At 42.9% G+C, this 26,370-nt stretch overlaps 2 protein-coding genes across 4 annotated transcripts in view; one reads left to right on the forward strand and one right to left on the reverse strand.

Annotated features, from left to right (window-relative positions):
* Positions 1 to 218: 218 nt before the first annotated feature.
* Positions 219 to 9,820, reverse strand: UBA5 (ubiquitin like modifier activating enzyme 5). Of its 3 annotated transcripts, none has more exons than XM_060280640.2 (12): positions 9,565 to 9,820; positions 7,987 to 8,032; positions 7,809 to 7,898; positions 6,951 to 7,060; positions 6,587 to 6,673; positions 5,985 to 6,069; positions 5,101 to 5,205; positions 4,737 to 4,864; positions 3,614 to 3,749; positions 3,259 to 3,334; positions 2,450 to 2,556; positions 219 to 1,702 (listed from the first exon to the last, which is right to left on the reverse strand). In XM_060280640.2, exons 1-12 carry the CDS (start codon positions 9,711 to 9,713, stop codon positions 1,619 to 1,621), a joined length of 1,203 nt encoding a protein of 400 aa, XP_060136623.1. In that variant the 5' UTR covers positions 9,714 to 9,820; the 3' UTR covers positions 219 to 1,618. The 3 variants fall into 3 exon arrangements, with proteins under 3 accessions (XP_060136623.1, XP_034985224.2, XP_088510601.1); XM_035129333.3 differs by having other exon boundaries at positions 2,447 to 2,556; XM_088654475.1 differs by lacking the exon at positions 7,987 to 8,032 and having other exon boundaries at positions 2,447 to 2,556.
* Positions 9,821 to 9,889: 69 nt separating this feature from the next.
* ACAD11 (acyl-CoA dehydrogenase family member 11) overlaps positions 9,890 to 26,370 on the forward strand; it is a 43,915-nt gene continuing 27,434 nt past the window's right edge. Inside the window, exons 1-6 of the mRNA XM_035129331.3 lie at positions 9,890 to 10,290; positions 10,692 to 11,253; positions 16,498 to 16,597; positions 20,035 to 20,160; positions 21,480 to 21,641; positions 23,611 to 23,775. Coding sequence (XP_034985222.3) covers positions 11,117 to 11,253; positions 16,498 to 16,597; positions 20,035 to 20,160; positions 21,480 to 21,641; positions 23,611 to 23,775 — 690 coding nt within the window. The 5' untranslated portion in view covers positions 9,890 to 10,290; positions 10,692 to 11,116. The remainder of the gene's footprint in view (positions 10,291 to 10,691; positions 11,254 to 16,497; positions 16,598 to 20,034; positions 20,161 to 21,479; positions 21,642 to 23,610; positions 23,776 to 26,370) is intronic.

The following is a 26,370-nucleotide window of genomic DNA, read 5'->3' on the forward strand; positions in this document are numbered from 1 at the left end:
TTAATTTGAAATGTTTATAAGCAAGTAGCAGGCCTTTGGCAACAAAACTTGTATATGGCATAAACTGCACCAATATAAGTTCTGTTAAAGCTGAATTCTAGACATGCCGGTAGCCTACATTTCAAAACTCTTGTAACAAATTTAATAGTTGTGAGTTGAGCACTAAGTCCTGAGGTAGAAAGCAATCTATAAAAGCACACAAGTAGATAACGAATTGGTTGGTTGATGCTGAGCTTATTTTAGTAATAAAGTTTATTTCCAAGAAAGTAACTCACAGGAAGGAAACACAAAAATGCTGTTGTAAAAATGCAAAATGGAAACGGAATGGAGTGTGGTTGAACAAGTAGTTGAAGCAATTAATTGTGGGATTGCCCAGAACCATCAAACTTCCAAACCACTTTTTTGCAAATCTGTCTGAATTAATTATGTTAATCACTAGCTAATGACAAAAGCATTTCTTGAGCAGGCTTTTATCCAACTGACTGTACAACATTCAGACCAGCAAGCATAAACTGTAGTTTATTGCAGGTGGTTTAAAAATAGTTAAAATACCCTTAGGGCCATTGATTCTAGATAGGCTTCTCTTGGATTGCAGCCTCTTTGTTTACTAAATATATTCCTGAAATATTACTTAAATAAATACTACTAAGGTGAAATTATTATAAAGCAACTGGCAAGAGGAGGCCTTGTAAGTGCTGAGCGACTGCAAGTGTCATTAACCCTGCCCAACTTTTAATTTTTGGTTGACCTGCTGATTAGAAAGGGAATTAAATGCTTTCGTGGAGGAAGCCCTGGCAACTTTTGCTTCCCAGAGCCTTTTATCCTACACCACTTGAGTGATAATCTACAATTGAACGTAATAGACTAGATCATTTGCCAAACACCATGGGGGCTGCAATCAACTTATTGTGCAGTATTGGCGTTTTCTCTTATCAATTCAAAGCAGCTTTCACCTCATTGCTTTATTTTCTTCTTATTTGGAAACTTGAGGATTTTAGGCATGATGGCTCAACAGCATTTCCGAATTCAGTATTCTCCCATAATGCAAGATTGGTGATAGCAAATTTTAGCATTCAATGCTTTTTCTTCCTATTACACACTGCATGGCCAGAGGACCCAGATATTGGCTCAAGTCCCACATTTTCAGTCCACTAAGTCTTCCAAAAGACTTCTCTCGCAGCTAACAAAATTATACCAAACAGTTACTTTTCCATGTAACAGTCAGACATAATTGGATAAGGTGTATGACAATGATAATCATTTTTTAAACAAGGCTCTCTCTATATATCATATAGCTTTTCATTCTTCTAACTATAAGCTTAAGCAGATCAAGTGTTACTATTTTAGATACTTTTCCAATCCAGGCATTCTAAGGAGGAACTGATTATGCTCAACAAATTTACTCTCACCTGAACTGGGGTTAAAACGCAGCTTGGCATTGTGTTATATATTAAACCTGTCAGCTTGCCTTGGTTTTCACTGGACCCTCATACCTTCTGTAAAGTCTTCACATAATTAACAAAAAGACAACATGACGACACACTATTCATGAAAGACAAAATCTGTTAAAAAACACATCACTGGGCTGCTGAAATTACAGTAATCTCGAAGTGTTGCGCTAGATGCTCTTCATCTTAGCCATAAGTTCTTCTAGACTTTCTTCAGATTCCGGAACAGTTTCCCCAGTAACAGCATTCTCTTCCTGGTGAGGGGAGAAGAGTAGTTAATGCCTTGTATCTATAGCCCCAACAAGCTTGGCGTACTCAACACCACACACATTATAGTAAAATAGGCCAGATATAAACATAATTAAATACAAGCACCTGTCAGTCATCCAACATCACCATCATGTCAGGAGACCCATTCTTCCTTCCTCGCATGGCAAGTACCAAAAAATCCAAATTTAGTCACACAAGGCTGAAAGTTACCAAGGATCAATGCTGACTTCAAACTCCACTTTCTGCAGCAGTTGGCTACACTACTGAATCCCTATGGGGCAAACTCAGAAGCACCGTTCATCGCAATGAGCTTTAGTTAAGGCCTATCAGGTGAATGGCAGTGATAGCATCCTTCCACAAGCAGGAACACACTTCAAGGCTGCAAACTCTGCATTGCTGCATGCCTTTTGCCTGATACCTGGAGGCCTCCTCACAAGCCAGAGGTTCCCACCCCGTTGTAAAGCAAAGGTTAGCAAAGCACGTATGTGCCAAGTGAGCAGAGGCTCTCCCCGCCAGGGAAGCTACGACAGCCAAGTTTGGAAGCTGCACACATCAAAGCTTGCAGTGCTGCTGTGGCTATGACAGCAGTTGTGGGCAACTTCACTGACCCACATGCTGGAAGCGAAGACTGCAGAACAGTGGCACCAACTGCTCATTCCCACATGCAACTTGGTGAGTTAAAGCCAAACCAAATAAAATGTTGTTGATGTTAGCTAAAAACAACTTACCACCTTGTTTGGTATTGTGTATGCCATTGTGATCCCTTCTGGAAGATCGAGAACTGGACCTGAAGCAGCTTTTAATTCTTCCTCTGAAACTTCCGATACCAACTCTATCCCTGAATAGCCCCAAACACATCAATGCAAGGGAAAGCGTTAGTGTAGATTAATGGTATACCCAGTAATCGTCTACAAATATAAAGAAGTTACAGGCTGAAATTATGTTTCAGGGCAAATAAAGACATTACAGTGGTACCTCCGGTTACGAACGGGATCCGTTCCGGAGGCCCGGACGTATCCTGAAAACTTCGTAACCAGAGCCACCCTTATGCGCGGCGAAACCCGGAAGTATACACTTCTGGGTTTGCCACGGCCATAACCCGAAGATTCCGTAACCTGGAGGTTATGCAACACGAGGTACCACTGTATTTCTTACAGTCAAAAACCTCTTCAGGCAATTGAAAGGGCAAGGAATAGGGCTGTTACCCTCCCCTATGTTGGACTGACCCCAAAATGATTTGGGGGCAGTGCTATTGTTTAGGGGTTTTTAAACCCTAATTAAGCATAATCTCCCAAAGTGGGTTCATAATGTGGGATACCCTTCCATGACAATAATAGATCACCATAGTGAGACGACCATAGCTTGTGCTGCTATCACAACTATGTCCTCACTTAAAGCCACCTGCTTTTTGGGGTGGGGGCTCAACTGAAATCATTCACAAGAGATAAAGTAAACAACAGCTCCTTAGGATGAGGGGCATTTTACTAGTTCCAAGAATTGTAAAGCCGGCAATTTGTGTTGTCTTAGTAACTGAACTCACCCCAATCATTCTCTTCATGAACAATTTCTTCTTCCTGTTCAATTACTTCTACTTTAGGATTTTCTGCTGCTTTTTTCTGGAAATACAAACACAGCCACAAGTGGGGTTTTTTTGTTGTTGCCACTCTAAATAAATAATGAGGAAAGTTAAATAATTATATTCTAGAGGCCCATAGTAGGGCAAATAACCCCAAAGAGTTCATGCTACATTTGCAAACTTCTGTTGAACAAGTTACTCAGCTTGTACCCGGATGAGCGGGGTACAAATAAATTATTATTATTATCATCATCATCATCATCCACCCCATTCAAGGAATCGGAAAAGGAGCCTGAGCTCATTTAGTTATTTATTTTACCTTGTACTTTTCCTGCTGCTGTCTACAGTTTCTGTCATCGCACTGTGGATTTGGCTTCATCGTCATGGAGGGGAAAAAATCCTGCATTGCATTATAGCCAAGGTAAAAGCTCACCGTGCCAAAATTTAGTAAATATCTGGGGGGGGGGGGAAATGCAGGAAGGATAAAAGAAGAGTTTATTGTTTGCATGTGTCAGACAGAAGACACAGCACTTTGGTTCATCATGGGTGACATCCAATCAGGGTGAATTTGATTTAAATCAAATCAATTTAAATCACCAGTCAGTAAGACTTGATTTAAATCACTTTTTTTACAGAAAGTCTGTAGAATCTTGCTGGTAGAATCTTAATATTTACAACCAGGTGAAGGTTTCGTTTTTGAAATAAAAAAAATTCAGACTGGTTTTTACAGTTATATCAAAAATGACTGATTTGGTTATACTCTTAGAAATACATAGACAGATAATTATGCAATTATTGTGAGGTTTAATAAGTTAACTGTTTATATTTGGACAACTTTTCGGCTGTACTTTATTAGAAGGTGAAAAATAATCATTTCCTTAATAACAATTTAAACAATTTATTTAACTAAAACAGTAAGATCATAGCACATGTATCCATGTTTGTTAACAATTCTTTAAAAAACAAACAAAAACTTTTGAGTTTTAGCACACACAAGTTTTAAGAAAAACTTAAAACAAATCCCTATTTCCTGATGAATAGCCTTTGGACTATAATATAACTTAAATAGAAAAGTATCTTTAGAAAGATTTTTCCTCCAAAAGCATTTTATTTTTTAAAATCTGATTTAAATCAAAAATATGTTTTGATTTTTTTAAAAAAAATCATTGATTTTTATCTACCCTGCATCCAATGATACCTAGCTACTTGTGCAACATAAAACTTGCAAAACTGCGTTCTCCTTCAGCACCTGTGCACCCCCAAAATCTGCTCTGGAGGGTCCCTAACTACCTGCAGCAAATGTCGGGGCGTGTGGAGGGAACAGATGGACAATGTGCAAAGACACACTGGATCTCACCCAATACGCTTGATGTAATCCTTGTCACGAACCAATTTCCACTTAAACTTTTTTTTTTTTAAATCGAGGCATCTCAGTCACTTACTTCAGGACGTTTTGAACAAGAAGACCGGCGACCACTCCCATAGTGGTAGGAAGGCTGGCGGCACAAACTCCCTCCCGTTTGAGCGTTTTCTCATCTATATTTGCTGCTACGACAAGTGGAGGTGCACACTAGCCAAAAAGGGGAGAGGAGTTTGAGAATCATAAAAGGGATATGAGATGTATGTAATGATAGAAAAAGAAAAGTGAATAAAAATTTAATAATAATAATAGAATCATAAAAGGGGCATTTGAAAAACCCAGAAACAAGAGAAGGATCCATCAAAAATGACTTTAGATTGCAACAACTTTCACTTCACCCTAGCAAGACAGCACAATGGAACATGGAAAGCGTTAAGATCACATACCGCAAAACAAGCCGATTCACCAGGGATGATGAGTTGGATATGGCCCGAGACAGCATTTTCGCTCACTCCAGATTCCATCCATATTTGTCCAAGCTCATTACAAGCCTTAAAAACAACAACAATGCCCTATTTATACATGCGTAAGTTGCATTTGCTGCAAAAATCTAAACTGCTTGTGGATATAAGAAGCGTCCTGATGAATCAAGCTAAAGGCTTATCTCAGGAGTGGAGAATTGCCTGGATCTTGAGCTCCCCGCAACCACCCGGTGGCTATTTTGAAAGATGGGCCAGGACACCTGTGTTGTAAAATCACCTGACCATCACCATGACATCAGGTGACCCAACTTCAAAGGCAAGAATCGGTAGCACACTCCTGGTATGCAGGCCTGAAAATGAACTCATTGTAGGGGAGTTGGTCCGGCCCCCAGATCATCTAAATAATTTCAATGGAAAATAAGTTCTTAGGAAAGCAAAAGTTCCTAAGTTTTTGGGTTTCGTGACAGACTTCAGTAACCCCTCAAACTTCTCAAGCCAGACCTGGAAAAAGGATCCCGTTCATGTCACAGAAGTCTCTTTTCATTCACCCAAGGATGAAACTGAAGTTGCCAACAAAATGCAGTTTAATCTCCAATATTTTTATCTTTGTATATTCTGCTTTCATATAACATACACAAGCTCAAGGCACGACGATACTGCAAATGCACCAAGCACAGCTACTCTGGAATACCCACATCTTTTCAGAAGCGGCTCACTTGGGAGATGGCACAGCAGCCACACCTGCTACAATGTACTGGGTGTGAGATCCACAGCTTCTAGCAGTAGGTGTGCAGTGTGTACTTGAATGAGAACAGGAGGCATGTGTGCATTGCTGTTGCTGCACTTACTGTGTTAATTGCCATGCGTGCTTCAAAATTATCCACGCAGCTCAATACAAGATCAACTGGTTTCCCTTCTTCTAAACCTCCGTTACTATAAATAAAAAGGGGATAAAATGGAAATATTACCGGTAAGGGAGCCTTGCAAGAAGAACAAGGAAGCTGTTTTACTATGAACTCTCCATTCTTTATCAACATGGAATCCTTCTCGGCTTAAGGGTTGTATCCCCTTCTGCGAAATCTTACCGCAATGGGCAGGGCCAGAACGACAAATGCAAATTTTACCTTTGTACAATAGGCTAGTTGCTTACACACAGACCCCTCTATCCTCCATCCAAGCTAGGGAGAATCATTATAAGAGTTAAAGGATTATTTCCAGCCAGCTAAAAGCCCTCAAGGAGAGGGTAAGGTTAGGCCAGACAGCAGTGTGCCCTGGGAGAAAGGGTGTGGCTGGGGAGGGGTGTGTGGCCTAGAGAGTACCAAGGCCAAACAGAGAAGCCTGGAGAGCTGCATTTGACCCCCTAGGCCTGAGGTTATCTCAGATTTAGAGAAATGTAAACCAGTGGTGTTTTGTTACGGCCACCACCACCAGCCCCCGAAAGATATGTTACCTGATCCTGTCCATAAAATGCTGAAAGTTGTCCACAGTTGTGATGTTGTAGTTATGTACTTCGAACTGCACATCGGGGTTGATGTTCCTTAGGGATAAAACAAACACTGCAGCTTTAACATGAACATCTCTAAAAGGAGCCCCACACGCTTGTTTTGCAAATCCTAACATACTATGGTTGCAACCTCATGCTCTTCCTTGGGAATAAATCCTACTGGAATCAGAAGAACTTCCTTCTGCATAAACGTATGCAGCATGATTTCTGTAAGATTAGTTTCTCATGAAACTCTATTTTGAAAAGTTGGAAGCTCCGCATGTCTGAAGATGCATTCCATAACTGGATGCCACCTCCCACTTTCACATACCTCAAAGTGTGCTCTGCCGCTTGCACTTTACTCAGTCCAGCTTGGTGGGGTTGGAAAAAGAGCCTGTTCATATTGGCCAGCTCCACCTTATCGTAATCAAACAGGAGCAGCTAAAAGAAAGGTTACAGTGACACATGAATGGCCTTTGTTCAGGTTCATGTTTGAAACAGAAAGGGCCACAGCCCTTGGGCTAGCAAATATTTATTCCCACTGATTCTAAAACGACAAACATATTTATTTCTAAAACACCTGAAATTCTGTTTTAAAAGATTGTGACAGTTTAAGTAAAATCAGATTCAAAATTCAAAATTAATCACAGACGCCCTTTAACTTTAAATAATAACTTTTTAAGGGTTACTCCCGCAAAATAAAACAAACCCCTCCCATTTGTCCCTTGTGTGCTTCTGTGGCAGAGATAAAAGAATTGGAGAACAGTAGTACTGGAGATCGGGGGGGTGGGGGTTGGATGTAGGAAATAAAGCTTGAACGCTGATGTTTGCTCTTTGGCCATGGGCAAGTCACTCCCTCTCTTCCTAACCTACCTTACAGGACTGTTGTCAGAATTAAATGAGGTAAAACCATGTATGTTGCCTCAACAATTTTAGAAAAATGAAGTGCCAGTATAAGAACCAAAAAGGACATGCAAGGAGAGCTGTGTGTCCTAAAATGTACTGTAAACATACATCCAGGAGTCTCAGCCAATTACAGCCTCCAAACCATCATTAATCATCATATATGTGACTACCCTTTACCCATTACAGAGGCCACTGTGAATACATTTAGGTTGACAAAGGGTCACCAAAGCACCACTGATTTTACTCAGCACAGTGTTGTTATAAGGAATAAACGTATTATTACCTTACCAATGCCACATCTTGTCAGCATCTCAGCAGTTACGCTGCCAACTCCACCCACACCCACCACCGCGACTGCAAAGGAGCGGATTTTCTGCAACAAGAAACCAACACTGGTAAGCATTTTGTGCCGCATGAGTTTACATCATTCATGCAAACTTCTGTAAGGAACATTATCCCACCTCATAGTCTTTCACAATTCCCATTCTTTTCAGCGCCATCAGGCGACTAGAGAGAAGGAAGAAACAAAAAAGCTTTTGTCAAGTGGGCTTCATTCACATGACACAACTATTTCAAGATCAAAAGGAGATTAGCAAATTCCATGGTGCAAGATTGAAGTGCATTGAAATCCCTGTTTGTTTTGGATGTTTCAGCAGCTGCAGATCTCCCACAGTGATTAAATTAAGTATGGATTCATGATATCCTGGAACATAAATCAACAGCCTCCAGATTGGTGAAAAGGGCTAAATGGAAACACTTTGAAGGTATGAATGCAGCCTGTTCATGCCACTAATTTCTGTGCTGCCACTAGGAATAGCCATTACTTGCCTCTTACTGTTTCATTACAATTGTTGAAAATGCCACACCACTTCATGACCAGCTGTTAAGGACTTCCCTCTATCCACTGCCACAGGGCTGCCATATTTCAAAAAGTTAAAAAAACCAGGACACCCCCCTAAAAGTTGAGCTTTTTTACTGCAATGCTTTATACGCAGGGCTGCCTCTGAAGAGTTCTGAAACTCCAGCTGGTGCAGAATTCAGCAAGCAGGTTGCTCCCTGGGGCAGGCTGGTTTGAGCACATAACACTAACCCTGTTAGCCCAACAGCACTGGCGGCCCATGAGCTTCTGGGGTCCAATTCAAAGCGCTGGCTTCAACCTATAAAGTCTTAAATAGCTCAGGCCCGCTGTACCGCAAGGACCACATCTCCCCATAGGAACCAATGCGGACCCCGCAATCTAGAGGCCCTTCTTTTGTGTGCCTCCAGAATAGCTGGTCCAGAGTGCCGAACTAGGATCTGGGAGCCCAGGGTCTGCAAATCTCAGCTCAGGCTTTGAAGCCGACTCAGAAACTACAACTAATCCAGAATGCAGCAGCTAGACTGGCGACTGGGAGTGGCCGCTGAGACCAGGGGTCAGCAACCTTTTTCAGCCACGGTCCACCATCCCCCAGACCGGACTATATTTTGAAAAAAAATATGAATGAATTCCTATGCACCACAAATAACCAAAGATGCATTTTAAATAAAAGCACACATTCTACTCACCAGAAAGGCCCCACAAAAAAACCGGAGATACATTTTAAATAAAAGGACACATTCTACTTATGTAAAAACACGCTGATTCTTGGACCGTCCGCGGGCCAGATTGAGAAGGCGATTGGGCTGCATCCGGCCCATGGGCCTTAGGTTACGCTGAGACCATGTAACACCCACCCTGAAAGACCTACATTGGCTCCCAGTATGTTTCTGAGCACAGTTCAAAGTGTTGGTGCTGATCTTTCAAGCCCTAAACGGCCTCAGCCAGGTATACCTGCAGCTCCACTGGATGACCCTGGGCCCAGGTAGCCTAACCTACCTCGCAGGGCTGTTGTGGAAAGGGTGTGTGTGGGAGAACCTTGAGCTCCTCCTTGGAGGGAAAGGGTGGGAATCACAGAACGGCAGAGCTGCGAGGGACCCCCGCACCACAATGGTCATCTAGCCCAACCCCCCACTGCAATGTAATTCACGACCCCCCTCCCCTGCCCCAAAGGCCCGCTCACCTGTACGGGTTGGAGTCGGTCACCTCCGGGCTCATCTGCTCGATCCTCGCCCGCCGGCCTGGCCCGCCTCCTTCCCCCCGGCCCAGCTCTTCCTCCAGCTCCCGGACGCGGCGCCGCAGCTGCTCCACCAGCTTCTCCGAGGCGGCCATGGCCGATCCCTAAGCGGAAAAGCCCGCACGACCGGCTGTTCAGCCCAACTCCGCGCCGCCGCTGCCAGAGACACGTCTCCCCAACCGGCGCTTCCGGGAGTCGCGGCAAAAGGCTTCCCCCTCCCCGCGCAACACAGCGCCGGCGACCACAGTTCCGGTTCTTCAGTGGTGTCTCTCCTTTCAGAAAGTCGCCCAGCTGCTGCGCGTTTCAGAGTCCGGGGGTGGCGGGCGGGCGAGCGGGTGGGGAGCCTAGTTGCCTCCCCTTGCAAGCAAAAGGGCGGCCAAGGAGGGGTGGGTGGGCAGGAAGGAGCAACTGCCCCCTCACAATAAATAATAAATAACTTAACTGAGGTTCTCTCCCCTCCCCAACATAAAGCCTGCCCCCCACCCAAACAAAAACCCTGGCTACGCCCATGAAAAGGGCACCATTTTGCTTTGCCTAAAAATGAGCCCCGCCCCCCTCGGGGTCTTGCAAGTGGGTTTAAGGGTTGCAAGTTGAGGAGCCCCGTCCACGCAAGACTTGGGAGTGAACCCATTGAAGTCAGTGAACCTGCTCTCTCTGTAAAGCAACGAGTAGGTAGGTGAGGTCTGGGCTACGACACCGCCACCCTTGGGGGATAAAAGCCAAACGCCTTGGGCAGACCCGTTGAAAGAATTTTTTCAGTCAGAGTTCAGCTCGGTCTCCAAAGCAGCTTTTTCTGCTCCTGGGTGAGGAGGAGGAGAGTCTTTGCAAACGCTTTGGAGTAACTTAAGAAGCAGCCCGATAGCATAGCTGTCAAGTTTTCCCTTTTCTCGCGAGGAATCCTATTCAGCATAAGGGAATTTCCCTTGAAAAAAAGGGAGAACTTGACAGCTATGCCCTATAGTCTGGAGGTGTGTCGCCTTCGGAGGAGCGGCTGCAGCAACCTTTGCGCTGTACTGTAATTATTATTTCACCCCCCCCCCCTCTTTTCTCTCTCCCTCTCGCCTCCGGTGTAGAAACAAGAATTGCAACTTGGAGAGACCTGGTCTGAAAAGAGACATTGGATTCTTGTCTCATACAGTACTGCACGTACATGATAGCCATCTCACTCCTTGCTTTTTCCTGTAAGACCAATTGCAGTCGTCAAGTCAACAGGTTTACCACACCTATCAGCCAATCACCCATTCCTACCACCCTTCTGAGTAATATCCCTCCCACTATACATAAGGGTCTGGTGACTTCATTTTCAGTGGAGCTGAAGAAGTGCATGCACACGAAAGCTCATACCAATGACAAACTTAGTTGGTTTCTAAGGTGCTACTGGAAGGAATTTTTTTATTTTGTTTCGCCTACGGCAGACCAACACATCTACTATCTGTAATCAGCGAACCGGTTCGAGGCTGTGACTTTGACTCCGCAGGTGGAGAGGAGCCTCTGCAAAATGGCAAGTGAGCCCGATACCACTGAAGTGAGAAAGCCGCACAGATTTGACCAGGGAGCCTTGGAGAGATACCTGTGCCGGCACCTGCCGGGCTTCCCGCAGCACCCACCCGAAGCGCTGAGGGTCAGGCAGTACAGGTAATAATGGCAGCTTCGCGGAGCAATGGTGCTCGGAAATCAGGGCACTGAACTCAGCGAGATTCTTGCATTGCAGGCGGTTGAGCTAGATGGCCCTCGAGGTCCCTTCCAAGTTCTCAGATTTCAATAGTGCCCTCTGCAATGCCAAAATTTGGCACCCTGGACCTATTACGCTCCAGTCTAAAGTGTAATTGCTGCATCCCCGGTGGTAACCCCCAAGACTCTGTGGTGCACCCAGTGACCAAACTGGTTGCCCCCTGTCCCCTAAATCCACCTCTGCCCCCAGGATTCTTTGGGAAATAAATTGTGCTTTTAAGTTCACGTGTGTTCTCAGCCTTTGGTAAATGTTGATAGCACTGCAGTCTTAGGACTCTCAAATCAGTGAGTGGAGAGAGATGGAAAGGAGTGCATTAGGCTGCAAACATTTCACTGAAATCTGATAGGATAAGATTGCTTTCCTTTCTCCTGCCCTTGTTGTTGTTGTTTAGTCGTTTAGTCGTGTCCGACTCTTCGTGACCCCATGGACCATAGCATGCCAGGCACTCCTGTCTTGGTCAAACTCATGTTCGTAGCTTCGAGAACACTGTCCAACCTTCCTTATCCCCTGAGGTTATTCTCCTGCCCATCCTTCCTTATCCCCTGAGGTGTCCTGTATTTTTAGAAGTGTGAATTAAAGATACTTGAATAAGTTAGGACATCTCCAGTAGGTGAACAATAACCCCCAGATCCCCAGCTTCTATCCTTTGTAGAACCTGAGATATGAAGCTAAACGTAAAGGCACTTTTTGGGGGGTCAGAAATAAGTCTGCTTTTGCTTTTTCAGTGTTTTACTCCCTTCCCCACCTCCACCAAGGGCACCCATGTTAACTGTTTTTGTGGAAACATTCCAATATATTAAAGGAGACAAATCTTCATTTCCTAGTTAGAACATATATCCATGATTCTTTTTCTCCCATGCACCCCTCCCCTTCCTCTCTCCCCAGGTTGCTGACAAGTTCTGTAACTTTAAAGCAGACCCTCCAGGCAGTTTTTGGACTCCCAACTCCCATTAGCCCCAGCAAACAATGACAACATCTAAGGTTTTCTCACGCATGCTTTCAACAACCCAGTGCTGCTCTTTGATCCTCCGAAAACCCAATGGTTCAAAGAGCAGCACAGGGCTATTTGAAAGGCTTTTTGGAGGCCAGAAAAGTGTTATGTAGTAGTAATAATAATAATAATAATAATTATTATTATTATTATTATTATTATTTATACCCCGCCCATCTGGCCGGGTCTCCCCAGCCACTCTGGGCAGCTTCCAACAGAAAAATAAAACACAATAATCTATTAAACATTAAAAGCCTCCCTGAACAGGGCTGCCTTCAGATGTCTTCTAAAAGTCTGCTAGTTGTTTTCCTTGGCCCGCTGTAATGTTGTTCCACTTCTCAGAGTGGTGAGAACACCTGCTTATCCAGGTGTTACTTCGTTTGGAAAGAGAGCATTGGCAAATTATTGGTATTTTGTAACATCACTCATTTACAAATGTACAGGCTGTTCAAGTATGGAGAGCTTCTAAACCAGGCATGGCCAAACTTGCCCCCCCCCCAGCTGTTTTGGGACTACAATTCCCATCATCCCTAGCTAGTGGTCAGGGATGGTGAGCATTGTAGTCCCAAAACAGCTGGAGGGCCAAGTTTGGCTATGCCTGCTCTAAACAGTCCACCAGATAGCCAGTCTATCTGCTGTCAAATCAGATCTCTAGGAAGAAAGCTAGCAGTCTGAGAACCCATATAAAGCTCTATGTGTCTTTCTGGATCTCACTCACTTCACTTTGTCCTTTGTTTCCCCCCACAGCTACACAGGTTACAATAGTTTTAGCTAATGAGGGAGGAGACAGTACAGTGGTGCCTCGCTAGACGAATTTAATTCGTTCCACAGGTCTTTTCTTATAACGAAAAATTCGTCTAGCGAATCCCATAGGAATGCATTGAATTTTTTTTGATTTTTTTTTTGCCCATAGGAACGCATTAATTGAATTTCAATGCATTCCTATGGGAAACCGCGATTCGCTAGACAAATTTTTCGTAAAACGCATTCGTCTAGCGAGGCAAGCTCCGTTAGAAAAAACCTTTCGTTACGCGGAAATTTCGTTAAGCAGGGCATTTGTTAAGCGAGGCACCACTGTAATGCCTCCCCCCCCCCAATGGCTCTTCAACTGTTTCCTCATTGTGGGCCATTTACCTGTAATTCACCTAACAAAGGAGAGACCTGGCAACTTTGCCAAGACTCTCAGGCGGTCTCTCCTGTTGGAATGCCCAATTTTACAACAATATTACCCCATTTATGGTTGTAGCTCCACATATAGTACTGACCTGCCCATCCTGGTTGTGTTGTTTGAGCAATCCCCAAAGGGAGGAACAAAGGACGCAAATAGGCAAGAGAGAGACACTGTTGTTATCTTGGATCATTGCAACTAATTAACTAGCTTTGAAACTGTGTTCCAGAAACCCATATCCTACCAGCAATACACTTCTTGTTTGTAAGGACCATCTAACTTTTTTTTTTTTTAGTGAGTTATAGAGTCTAATTATTGCTCTCTGAACTCATAGAGCACACTGCATTATCCTTTTGTGCTGTTTTTTCCTCAGCACCAAATCTGGGATTGTTATGTCCCCAGAGAGAAAACTTGCCACGTAATGAGCGGCTGTGCTATCCAGATTTAGTATTTATAATTAATTATTTAGATTACATTTGTGAATCGCTTCCCATAAAGTATTGTGAAGCAATATCACGGTAAAAGCATCAATGATTAAAATAATGTGTTTCTTAAAAAATAATAATCTATAAATAAAAGCAATTTCAGATGTAAAAAACAGTTTAGAATCCACTGGTATGTCTCCACTGAAAAGGCTTGCTTCAAAATGGGTTGCTTTGATCAACGAAGCAACTTGCTCGTGCAAGTGTTTCATGAGAAAATTTCATAGGTGTGGTTGTTCTTCCATGCACCCAGACTTTTAACTAGTTAAACCAGGCATCCCCAAACTGCGGCCCTCCAGATGTTTTGGCCTACAACTACCATGATCCCTAGCTAACAGGACAAGTGGTCAGGGATGATGGGAATTGTAGTCCAAAACATCTGGAGGGCCGAAGTTTGGGGATGCCTGAGTTAAACCAAAGTTATTGGATTTGGTAAGGGTGGACAACCTAGGGTCTTCCAGATGTCACTGAACCAACAAGCACAAAACAACCCCTCTGCAGCGCCACCAATCCAACTCAACAGTGTAACGTTGGAAAATGTTGATCACTTTTACCTTGGCGGTTATCTTTCCACAAGGGCTGACATTGATGCCGAAATCCAGCATCGCCTGAACTCTGCAAGCGTGGCTTTCTCCCAATTGAAGCGCAGAGTGTTTGAGGACCGGGACAATCGCAGGGAAACCAAAATGCTTGTTTGCAACGCTATTGTACTACCAACCTTACTGTACGCTTGTGATATGTGGACTACTTATAAACGCCATCTCCAACTCCTCGAAAGATTCCATCAACGGTGTCTCCGAAAAATGTTAGGTATCACTTGGGAAGACAGGCGAACTAATGCCAGTGTACTGGAAGAAGCAAAGATCGCCAGTGTTCTTTCAATGATTCTTCAACATCAACTTTGTTGGACTGGTCATGTTGTGCGGATGCCTGATGATCGTCTTCCAAGGCAACTACTCTATTCTGAACTTTAAAATGGAAAGTGTAATGCTGGTGGTCAACAAAAGAGGTTTAAAGACTCTCTCAAGGCAAATCTTAAAAAATGTACCGTAGTATAAACACCGACAACTGGGAAACACTGGCCTGTGAGTGCTCCAGTTGGAGAACAGCCTTTACCAAAGGTGTCATGGGCTTTGAAGACACTCTATCTCAGGACGCAAGGGAGAAACATGCTAAGAGGAAGGCACGTTTGGCAAACCCTCACCGCGATCAACTCCTACCCGGTAACCTATGTCCCCACTGTGGAAGGACATGTGGATTCAGAATTGGCCTCCAGAATCACAGACTCACTGTTAAAACTATGTTTATGGAAGACAATCTTTCTTGGCTACGAGTGATTGCCAGAAAAGAATAAGAATAAGACTGGACTCCTATCATCCCTGGCCATTGGCCATGCAGGCTAGAGCTGATGGTATATGGAGTCCAACCACATCTGAAGGACCACAGATTCCCCATCCCTCTTTAATTCCTGGTTTGGTTTCTTTTGGTTTTATTTAATTTCATTTCACTTTTAATTTGTATACTGCCTTGCTATATTGCTATACACAATGCAGTTTACAAGAAGAGACAGCAAAGATCACATAAGTATTAACAAATCTGATCCAATACAAAAAAAGTCACAATAACTTTAAAGTAAGCAACTTATATCCAATTAAGCAACATTCAAAAATCCATTAGAATATAATAGTAAACAGTAAAACTAAGTATCAGCAAATAATAATTAAACCATTTGCACTTATCAGTTACAATAAAGAATTAAGTAGACTCAATAAAAAATAATGGCAAGTCACAATGTATGAAATACCATACAAAACTATGTAGAAGGATCAAACTGAAACAAGGACACACGGCTTATAAAATTACTTTAAGTATATATATATCTCCTATTCTCTCTTCCCAACTGCTTCTGCTGTTCTCAAAGTCATGGTCTGGAAAAAGCTTTTGGGGCTGGAGGATGGGTCAAAGCAGGTGGAAAAAGCCATTGCTTGATGGACAGCAGAGTCTCTCTCCCCCCTCACAGTTCTTCCTCTGGAGCAGCTCTCTTATGAAGCCTCCTTGGGCTGGAAGGTAGGCCAAGATAGGTGGGAAAAGCCATTGTCTGATGGGCAGCAGAAAGCCTCTTATTCATCACTTCATTTCCATGGCAGGAAGAGGTCAACCTGCTGAATTTTTGTTTGCTGCCCTAGGAATCTCCTTCGTTCAAACTCTTCAAACTCGAGACTCTTAATATCAGGGGCATGAGTTTGAGTCCCACGTTGAGCAAAATATTCCTGCATTGCAAGGAGTTGGTCTGGATTGCTCTTGTGGTCCCTTCCAACTCTACAATTCTGTGATTCTATAACCAGCATGTGTTGGGTTGTACTTAGGCTTTGCTTCTTAAAATGTTGTAACTCACTTGGTGAGCTTTTGTGTGTGTGTGTGTGTGTGTGTGTGTGTGTGTGTGTGTAAAAAGTGACCAACAAGTTTTTAAATATAATAATAATAATGCATATCTTTGCTCACATAGCTCAGGACAGTCAAACCCAACTTTTTATTTGGAAAAAGGCCTCAAGACCTACGTACTGAGGAAGAAGCCTCATGGCTCACTCCTACCTCAAGCTCATAAGGTAGGTTTGCTGTTGTAAAACAATACCTTTGGCTTTCATTTGAAAACATTGATTTGGTTAGCAACGGGGTGGAAAAGGAGAATGGCTCGCAGGTATAAAAAGCAGAACTGCTACCGTTCAGGATTGCCCCTGATCTTGCATTACATTTGCTGCTAGATACGTGTTGAGGATTTATCAGCAGTTGGCATTAACATTTGTTACTAGCAATGTGATGTAGTTGTGTTATGGGATGGAGTTGGTGCAATGTGTTAATGACTTGGTGGTTGGGGGTTTCAGAGGGAAAGGGGTTTTATAGACCTCCCTCCTGTGACGAGGTGTATGTCTGAAACCACATGTGTGTCCACCACATACATGAACTCAACGTGAAGCTATGATAGAGTTGGAACATTTTGCGTGGAGCCATTACATGCATCCGTTAAAAAGAAAATGTGATACTGTACACCTTTAACCCTCATGCCCAGTAACAAACTTGTCACAGCAGGAAGTAGGGCAAAAAATGGTTTATTACGCGGAAATGAAAAGAGACAGAGCATATGGATGTTACACATATGCGAGCAGCAAACACTCATTAGACATGTACACACCTTAATTATAAGGAATAAAGAGAATCCCTAACGGCCCCAAAAGCCTAAAGCAGGCATCCCCAAACTTCGGCCCTCCAGATATTTTGGACTACAATTCCCATCTTCCCCAACCACTGGTCCTGTTAGCTAGGGATCATGGGAGTTGTAGGCCAAAACATCTGGAGGGCCGCAGTTTGGGGACGCCTGGCCTAAAGAGTAAGTAATTTCATATAGAGTTGCTAGGGGGCAGAATAAAACTGTTGTCCAAAATGTATAATTTGCTGTTAGAATGGTATACTAAAGATGAATTGACGAAAGAGGTAATGATAAAATGGGCTAAGGATCTTGGGCATAATATTGAATACGATGCGTGGTTGAAACTATGGAACCAGACAATAAAATTCACAGCATGTACTGCTTTGAAAGAGAATGTTTGGAAGATGATGTACAGATGGCATTTAACCCCGGTGAAATTAGCAAAAATGTATAGAATGAGTAATAGAATGTGCTGGAAATGCAATGAAAAGGAGGGGGATTTTTATCATATGTGGTGGAAATGTGAAAAGGTTAAAGGTTATTGGGAAATGATATATAATGAACTGGAAAAGATTCTTAAGTATACCTTTCCCAAGAGACCGGAAGCTTTTTTGTTAGGAATGATAGGTCAAGAGATAACCAAGGAAGATAATACCTTATTTCTGTATGCGACAACCGCGGCGAGGACATTATTGGCCCAAAAATGGAAGACCCAGGACTTACCGACAATCGGAGACTGGCAGACAAAGATGATTGAATATGCAGAATTAGCGAGACTGACTAGCAGGATTCGAAACCAGAGGGAGACAAGGTTTCTAAGAGATTGGAGTAAATTTGTGGATTATATGGAAAAGAACTGTAGAGGTTTAAAGACACTTGCAGGCTTGAAATAAATCCTACGAATTGACTTTAAAGACTAGATATAAAGGAACTGCGAGATAAGAACTGATTAGAAAACCTATTGAGGGTAGGGAGGGAAGTCAAACTCGGCGGAGTATTTTGTAGTTAGGAGTAATGAGAATTGTTAAAAGAGTGATGTATGTATTTTGAATGTTTGTTTGTTTGTTTGTCTTGTATAATGTTTTAAATGTGTTTAATTGGAAAACTTAATAAATAGTTATAAAAAAAAAGAGTAAGTGCCACAGGCTCACATTAAAAAGAAAGGACTATAAGAAAGGGAGGGGTGTACACCTGTTCTAGAAGCACACAGAACATAAAGTCGGGGAATTAAGCTTCCCCTTTAAAATCCTAGGCCCACAAGCCAACATCACCTGTCACCTGTGCCTTTGGTTGTCTAGCAAAGGATAGGGTTGATCCTTAAGGAATAAAAGGGGGGGTCCTGTTTGAGCTGTGAGACAATGAACCATTCAAAGTCTGGGGTTTAGGTATAGCCTGAATCTAACGAAACCTGATAGAGAAATGACTGAAGAATGAAACACCCACATCCTTTGAACTATTGAAAGAGATCCCATTGTCTGTGTAAAGTCTGGCTCCTGCTTACAGGAGGGCGGTGGCCAATTTTTGCTGAAACACAAAGATGAGTACATTGGTACTTTCTGCAACCATTGGGGTCCAGATGGTAGTTATTCATTACAGGTCGCATCTAAGATAGTAGCCTGTTTGTCAGTCACATGCATATTTTATATTAAATTCATGTCAGCTGAACTGATCCATAGAAATAAACCATGTGAGTGAAATGCCTAGATTAGCACCTGCCTGCAGGTGAGAGCCTGCACTTGTATGCAACTCTTGAGCCAGAGAGAGGAAGGAAATACATGGGTGTTATTCTGGTTAGTGTGTTTGGTTTTTATTGGCTGTTACATGTGTGAGATTGATGTAAAGCTGTGTAATCAAAAAGAAATATAACCCTGGTAAGGTTGCATATTTCGTGTGAGTTGCTGATGAAAGTGATAAATGGTGAGAACTGTTGTGTGGGTGGAATGTATGTGGGTTTGATTTTTGTTTAATAAATGATACGGTTCTTCGTTTTTGACTTTTGTATTGGCGTGGTTATTGTTATGTGTATGGATATTGTCCTGTATCGTACATCTGTGCATGTGGATTTTTCTTCTTCTAAAGTTATCGAGATTGTGTTTACTGTATACTTACATATTTGTTGTTTTTAAAGTAAACTGCTTCAATATTGTTAATACAGTGGTACCTCGGTTTACGGATTTAATCCGTTCTGGAAGTTCGTTCTTAAACCAAAGCGTTCTTAGACCAAGGCGTGCTTTCCAATAGCAGCGGGGGACTCTGTTTACAAATGGAACACACTCAACATGTTCTGCTTCCAAGTTCACAAACCAAAACACCTACTTCTGGGTTTGCAGCGTTCTTAATCCAAGTTGTTCATAAACTAAGCTGTTCTTAAACCAAGGTACCACTGTAGTTGGTCTATAAATTACTTAAATGGACAATTAGATAGCACTTGCATACATTTGGGTAAGTGCTAACGATTGTGATTCATTTCTCATGGCTTCACCGCACCTTTAAGGATTTGTGAGTGCTGTATAATAGGCCGGAGTATTTGAAGTAAACTCCACTGAGCTCAGCTGAACTTGTACTCAGGAAATTTGGTACAGGATTGTAACCTGAAAATTGCAGTCTTATGCTTGCTTGCTGGGAGTCTGCTCCATTGAACTTAGTTGGGCTTCCCGTTGAATAAACCTATATGGGATTGTGCTGTAAATCTTGCTGAAACACATAAGAATTACCGAATCCTTAAATTCTACCAATCTGAATAGGGCAAGCGCATCTGTTTCTGTGGATCACAGATTTTGTCACTTAAGCTCTTATTATCACTCACATTATTGTATATCCTACCATAATCCTGTTCAGGTCGACAGAGAATATCAGGTTCAGAAAGCCTTGTTTGCCGTTGGATTTCCAGTTCCCGAGCCTCTCTTATACTGTAGCGATGCTTCTGTGATTGGGACGGAGTTTTATGTGATGCAACATGTACAGGTTGGTGCTTGAATAGCAACAGCATTTATTGCATGCATTTTTCCTGTTCCATGGGCAAATTTAGCCCAGAATCCTTAAAAACATAAGGATGGCCCCACTGAACCAGATCAAAGGCCTATGAAGTCTAACGTCTTGTTCTCACAGTGACCAAGAAGCCCTTCAGCAGGGCATGAACACAATAGCCTCTACAGGAGCATCTTGGTGAACATAAAGCAGTGGTCCCCTCCCACCCTTGTTCCTGAAATAAATATTTATTCCTCCTCCTCGCTCCTGAGGTAGATCTTCACTTACCCCTTCTTCCCTTGGTTGGTGGGGGGTGCATTTTGTGGTTCGCCTCAGGTGCCAAAATGTCTTGGGCCATCTCTGCCTGGGACTCCCCATCTGGATCGGGACCCTAGAGTATGGGGAGGGGGGGGGTCTCTAAGCCTTTGTCCCTTACTGCAGTTCGGATTCAGATCAGCTCTATGACGCTTGCAATTTGCATTGTGAAAAATTTTGTTTTAAAATGGATGGGCTCTTTCCCCTCCCTCTCTTCAATGCATATTTTGTTGGGGGTGGTGGCAATGAGGACCCCAGCCAGGAGCAAAAGATTAAAGCCACACACCCCAGCCCCTTCCAATTTGTGAAAATAAATTCTGTATTCAAGGACAAAGCTATGATGTTATGATCACATGTTGTTTTTCCCTTAAGTGTGTTACTAATCAGATTTCTTGGTTTGTCTTCATTGCTCAACTAAGGTGGAACAGCATATCTATGTCTCAGTGCTTCTGAAAACCAGTAAAGCAAAGTCATCACTGGCTTTGTAATTGATTCTGAGCCTATATATTAGGCTCCATCTGCACTATACATTTAAAGCAGTATCATACCATACCCACAGTCATGGGTTCCCTCAAAGATTCCTGGGAACTGTAGTTTAAGGGTTCTGTGAGACCCCTCTTCCCCAATCCCCCAATTTCCCTGGGAAGAGTGATTTGCTGTTAACCCAACTGCAAGAATTGTAGCTCTGTATATGTGGGGTGGGTGGGATACAGGTCTCCTAACAACACTCAGTACCCTGAACAAACTATGGTTCCCAGGATTATTTGGGGGGAAGCCAAGACTGTTTAAAGTAGCATGATACTGCTTTAAATGTGTAGTGAGATATGCATCTTGTATTTTAATATTTTGTTGGAAGCCGCCCAGAGTGCCTGGGGGAACCCAGCCAGATGGGCGGGGTATGAATAATAAATTATATTATTATTATTATTATTGTGTTGTAAAGCTGTAGCCTTCCCTATTTGCTTCTCACCCACCTTGTATTTGGCGGCTGATGTCCTTAGGGTCGCATCTTCCGGAACGCTGCATTACCTGACGTAAGTCCAGTGGAAAGATCTGCTTTATACATAGCTGTAATAGAAACTCTGGCCAAACTACACTCATTCAATGTGAATTCACTGGGACTCCAAGGCTATGGAAGAGGACCAGGTTACTGTAAGAGGCAGGTAAGTTATCTACAAAACCTTTCCAATGTTTCAGCCTCATCACATGACTTTCTTCACCAGTAATGTTCTCTTTGCCATTTACAGAGTGATTGACTTCCCTCCACACACACATTTTATTTTATTTTATTTTATTTTATTTTTTGGTGTCAGGCAAGGGATACATATTTCAACTCTTAAACAAGAAAGTTAGCTTTCTGCAAGCCTTGGGTGATATTTTAAGTGGCTGGTGCCAGCAACTGATTATCCATAATAGGAACACCAGCAGTGGAGTAAGAGGAGGAGGAGCAGCAGCAAAGAAAAGGCAAAGTGAACACTGTGGGGGTGTGTGTGTGTTTGTGTAAGCAATGGCGGGGAGGGACTGAGAGCTGCAGAAAACCTATTTGCTTGATCAGCAGCTGCAGTTAAATCAAACTGGAAATGACCATTGATCTCTGGCCATTGCTGCTGCTTCTGCTTCTGTAAATGTGCTCCATTAGTTATGCCAGTTTAGCATTCCAAGAAGAAGCATCAAACTTATGAACAGATGTCAAGAAGTTAATCATCATGGTAGAAGATGCAACTATTAGCCTTTGGAAACTATTAGCTGTTTGGAAAGCCAACTAACCGTTTCTGTCTAGGGTTGCCATATTCTCAAAAGTAAAAATCTGGACAAAGTTGTTGACTTTTTTTTGGAGGGGGTGTGAAGTTGTTGGGATTTGTTGGGGATTTTTACAGCATTTTACTTTAAAAAATTGCCCTAGTTGCCATGCATCCGGGTTTGCCCCTGACATTTTGCTGATGCGTCAAAAATCCACCCAAACACCGTTTTGGCAGTCGAAACCTAAACATATCATAGGCTACGGTTGCTATATTTCAAAAAGTGGCCAAAGTTGTTGAGCTTTTTCTGCAACACCTAAAAAGAGATATGAAGTTTTTGAGCTATTTTTAAGGAAATTTGCCAAAATCTACGCTTCAGACATGGGTGACATTGTTTCCAACTGTTGAATCACAGTTGGAAAATTTCAGATGTATGGCCGCCCTATCCTAGCCACACTTTCCAGTATTGCAGCTATGAAGAGGGTTGACGTGAGGGAAGGCTGTTGTGTAGGCAACTCAACTAAAGTCACTAGGACTTGCTTCCGGATAAATATTTTTGAGAGTCCATCTAGTTCAGCATCCTGTTCTCACGCTGGCCAACCAGCAGTAGCAGCCTTACATTTTTGGGGCCCTGAAGCATGAGCAGTTAATGGGTGCCCCTTCGCAACCAGCAACGAGGTCTGGGTAACCCCTGTTCTCTTCTTCAATGGGGTTCTTCCACAACAGATCACACCACACCTTTACAACATCTGTGCTTCTGACTCTCATTTAAAAAATCCATTTGAATTGTGTGACTCGTTTGCTGTGTGAGGAAGTGTTCCCTTTTGAAAGAAAGAAATAAGTTCAGGCTCTTAATTTTATGGATTAGGATAGTGGTTCCCAACCCCCCCCCCCCGAAAATCGCTGAGTGTCTTAGCTGACCACTTAATGATTTTTCCTCCTGTTGCAGCAATTGTAATTCTCTCTGCTTGATGCTGCATGATTCGTAAAGGGTTTTTTTATTTGTTTTTTGCTTCATTGGTTTTATAAATTGCATTTTATTTATTCTATAACAAACACAATAAAATACAATACGGGAAATGAAGGAAGCAATGAAAATCCACTCAAAATTGATTATGATGGATGTGCCCTCTTTTGTCTTCAATCACAAATCCATACGCACACTGCGGACTGCCTGAATGAAGTCCATGAACCATATTTTGGGAACTCCTGGACTAGGATCCAAAAAACTGTGCAACCATGGCAATCTGCTTTTGAAAGCAATATTGTGATGTAATACTAAAAGAGCCACGGAAAAGTCCACTAGTACAAACCTCTTGTCTGAACCTAAGCAATTTATTTTTTGATCACAACCCTAACATTTTGCCCCATCCCTTACTGATTGTGTTTTCAGGTATCAACTTGGAGAAGACAGTATCAAGCAGCTGCTCATACAGACATCCCAGCTATGGATGAATTAGCTGAATGGTTAACCAGCAACCTGCCTGCTGGCGATACCGAAGAAAAGTTGGTCCATGGAGATTTTCGATTAGACAACATCATATTTCATCCAACAGAGGTATCGTTTCTGATGGTGTCATCAGACACTCTGGGCGGCTTCCAACAAACATTAAAATACATCAAATCACAGATTAAAAACTTCCCTAAACAAGGCTGCCTTTAGGTGTTTTCTAAATGCCAGGTAGTTGTTTATCTCTCTGACCTCTGATGGGAGGGTGTTCCACAGGGCGGGTGCCACTACCGAGAAGGCCCTCTGCCTGGTTTCCTGTAGCTTTGCTTCTCGCAGTGAGGGAACCGCCAGAAGGCCCTCGGCGCTGGACCTCAGTGTCCGGGCAGAACGATGGGGGTGGAGACGCTCCTTCAGGTTTCCGGACCGAGGCCATTTAGGGCTTTAAAGGTCAGCACCAACACTTTGAATTCTGCTCGGAAACGTACTGGGAGCCAATGTAGGTCTTTCAAGACCGGTGTTATGTGGTCTCGGCGGCCGCTCCCAGTCACCAGTCTAGCTGCCGCATTCTGGATTAGTTGTAGTTTCCGGGTCACCTTCAAAGGTAGCCCCACATAGAGCGCATTGCAGTAATCCAAGCGGGAGATAACCAGAGCATGCACCACTCTGGCGAGGCAGTCCGCAGGCAGGTAGGGTCTCAGCCTGCGTACCAGATGGAGCTGATAGACAGCTGCCCTGGACACAGAATTGACCTGCGCCTCCATGGACAGCAGTGAGTCCAAAATGACTCCCAGGCTGCGCACCTGGTCTTTCAGGGACACAGTTACCCCGTTTAGGACCAGGGAGTCCCCCAAACCTGCCCACTTCCTGTCCCCCACAAACAGTACTTCTGTCTTGTCAGGATTCAATCTCAATCTGTTAGCCGCTTTTTTCGGATGGTGTCATCAGAAGCAAGACACTGTTGACGTTGCTCTAGTGCAATTTGTTTAAATTTGTCACCAGTAGCCAATCTGGAAATGGATTGGAATGAATGAATGAAAGATAAGGCTATGGAATACTTTGCAAATGATGCAAGAATAAAGGAGTCTGTTAGAAGGGGGAACACTTCCACCCAAAGATGGTGACTCATGCAATTGGATTCCAATTCTCTAAGAGTATGTCTGCATAATCCTGCATAAACCTCAGATTTATTTATTCCATAGGTTTGAATTAATTTGGTGCCAGTACCCTCATGGATCACTGCTTTACCATATTATTTTTTTTAAAAAAGGACTTGAAGGACAACCCCTCCCCATATAAACTGTCCCAGACTGTGTGTTCATCATCTGAGGCCTTTATTCGTGTGCCTTCTCCATGCGAGGTCTGAAGGGTGGCAACACAAGATTGGGCCAAACTCTCCCCAGGGAAGTTTGCCTGGAGCCTAAAAATATATAATGAAAACGGTCCTCTTCAACCAGGCTTTGGGCTGATTAATATTCTACAGCCTTTTAAATGTGTTTTAGGGAAGAAGGGGTATTATTTGGCTGTTTTGTTTTACTGATTTACTTGTTTTTATCGTAACAAGTAGACAATTATGAGAAAGAACATTGATAGCAATGTTCCTCGCTGAAGGAGACCTCTTACTGTTCCATTAGGTATACAAATGTTTTAAGATTTAGAAAGGAACACTGAATTATATTTTATATTCCTAACATAATAATAGACTTCAGAGACATACTGTACATAGAGATGAATGGAGCCAGTGGTCATAGGAACCGACCACCATGCTTGGGAAACTTTCCTGACTTCTTCTGACTGACATGTTGTGCCAGAATGTCATGGAAAAGGAGAGAGTGAAATAAAATGCTTCAGAATGAGGTTGGGGGGGGGGGCGGGAATTAGAAATCTAGGCAGCTGAGCTGTTTGAACTGAGCTAAGAAAACCACTTGGGCATTGACCCTGTAAATAAATTCATACCCTGTGGGAGGGATCCTGTAAATAAATTCAAACCCTGTGGGAGGGATCATTTTAAAAAGAGCCCTCTAAAGCTCCTCTCCTGCAGCTCTGTGCTACCTCTTTTGTGAGTGAAAGTTGAGCCCTTTTTGCGCAAGCAACAAATTATGCAACACTTGTAGAATAAAGTCCAAATCTCCACTTTGCTTTCATGACCATAACGACAGCCAGTTTAAGCTTTGCTCTGCGATCGTTCCCTCAAGTACAATTTCTTTCCACAAAATACTAGTCCAGTGAAGTAGCAGCATATGATACAGGGCACTCATACAAAGGTGTCCCCCCCCATTATTGCTTGTTTCCCTAGTAGGCTGTGACTCTAGTTCTGAGAGGCTTTCCTCAACCTTTCAATTGCAACGCAGTAATATCATTATGCAATTCAATGCAATGCATTCCAAAGCAATTATTGGGCACATGGGGGGGGGGCTTGATACAATTGCCAGAAAATATTGGTTGCAATCAGAATGAGCCCTCTGCTTGCATGCTTTGTGATTCTCTCCCCCCGTCACTTCCATTTTAGTGGCAAACCCTCATTTGCTTTTGCTTTGAAACGGGCAAACGGTGGTATATACAAACTGCAGTTTACAGGCAAACCAAGATTGCAAACCACAGTTTTAACTGCATAATAATTGCATGGTTTTGCTGTTTTCTAAATCTCTTAACATTGAAACAAAAAATTGGGGTGGCTTTTGGCATCATGGAATCACAGTGGGAGAT

The sequence above is a fragment of the Zootoca vivipara genome, chromosome 11 (genome assembly GCF_965207765.1).
Source record: "Zootoca vivipara chromosome 11, rZooViv2.hap1.1, whole genome shotgun sequence".
Taxonomy (NCBI): domain Eukaryota; kingdom Metazoa; phylum Chordata; class Lepidosauria; order Squamata; family Lacertidae; genus Zootoca; species Zootoca vivipara.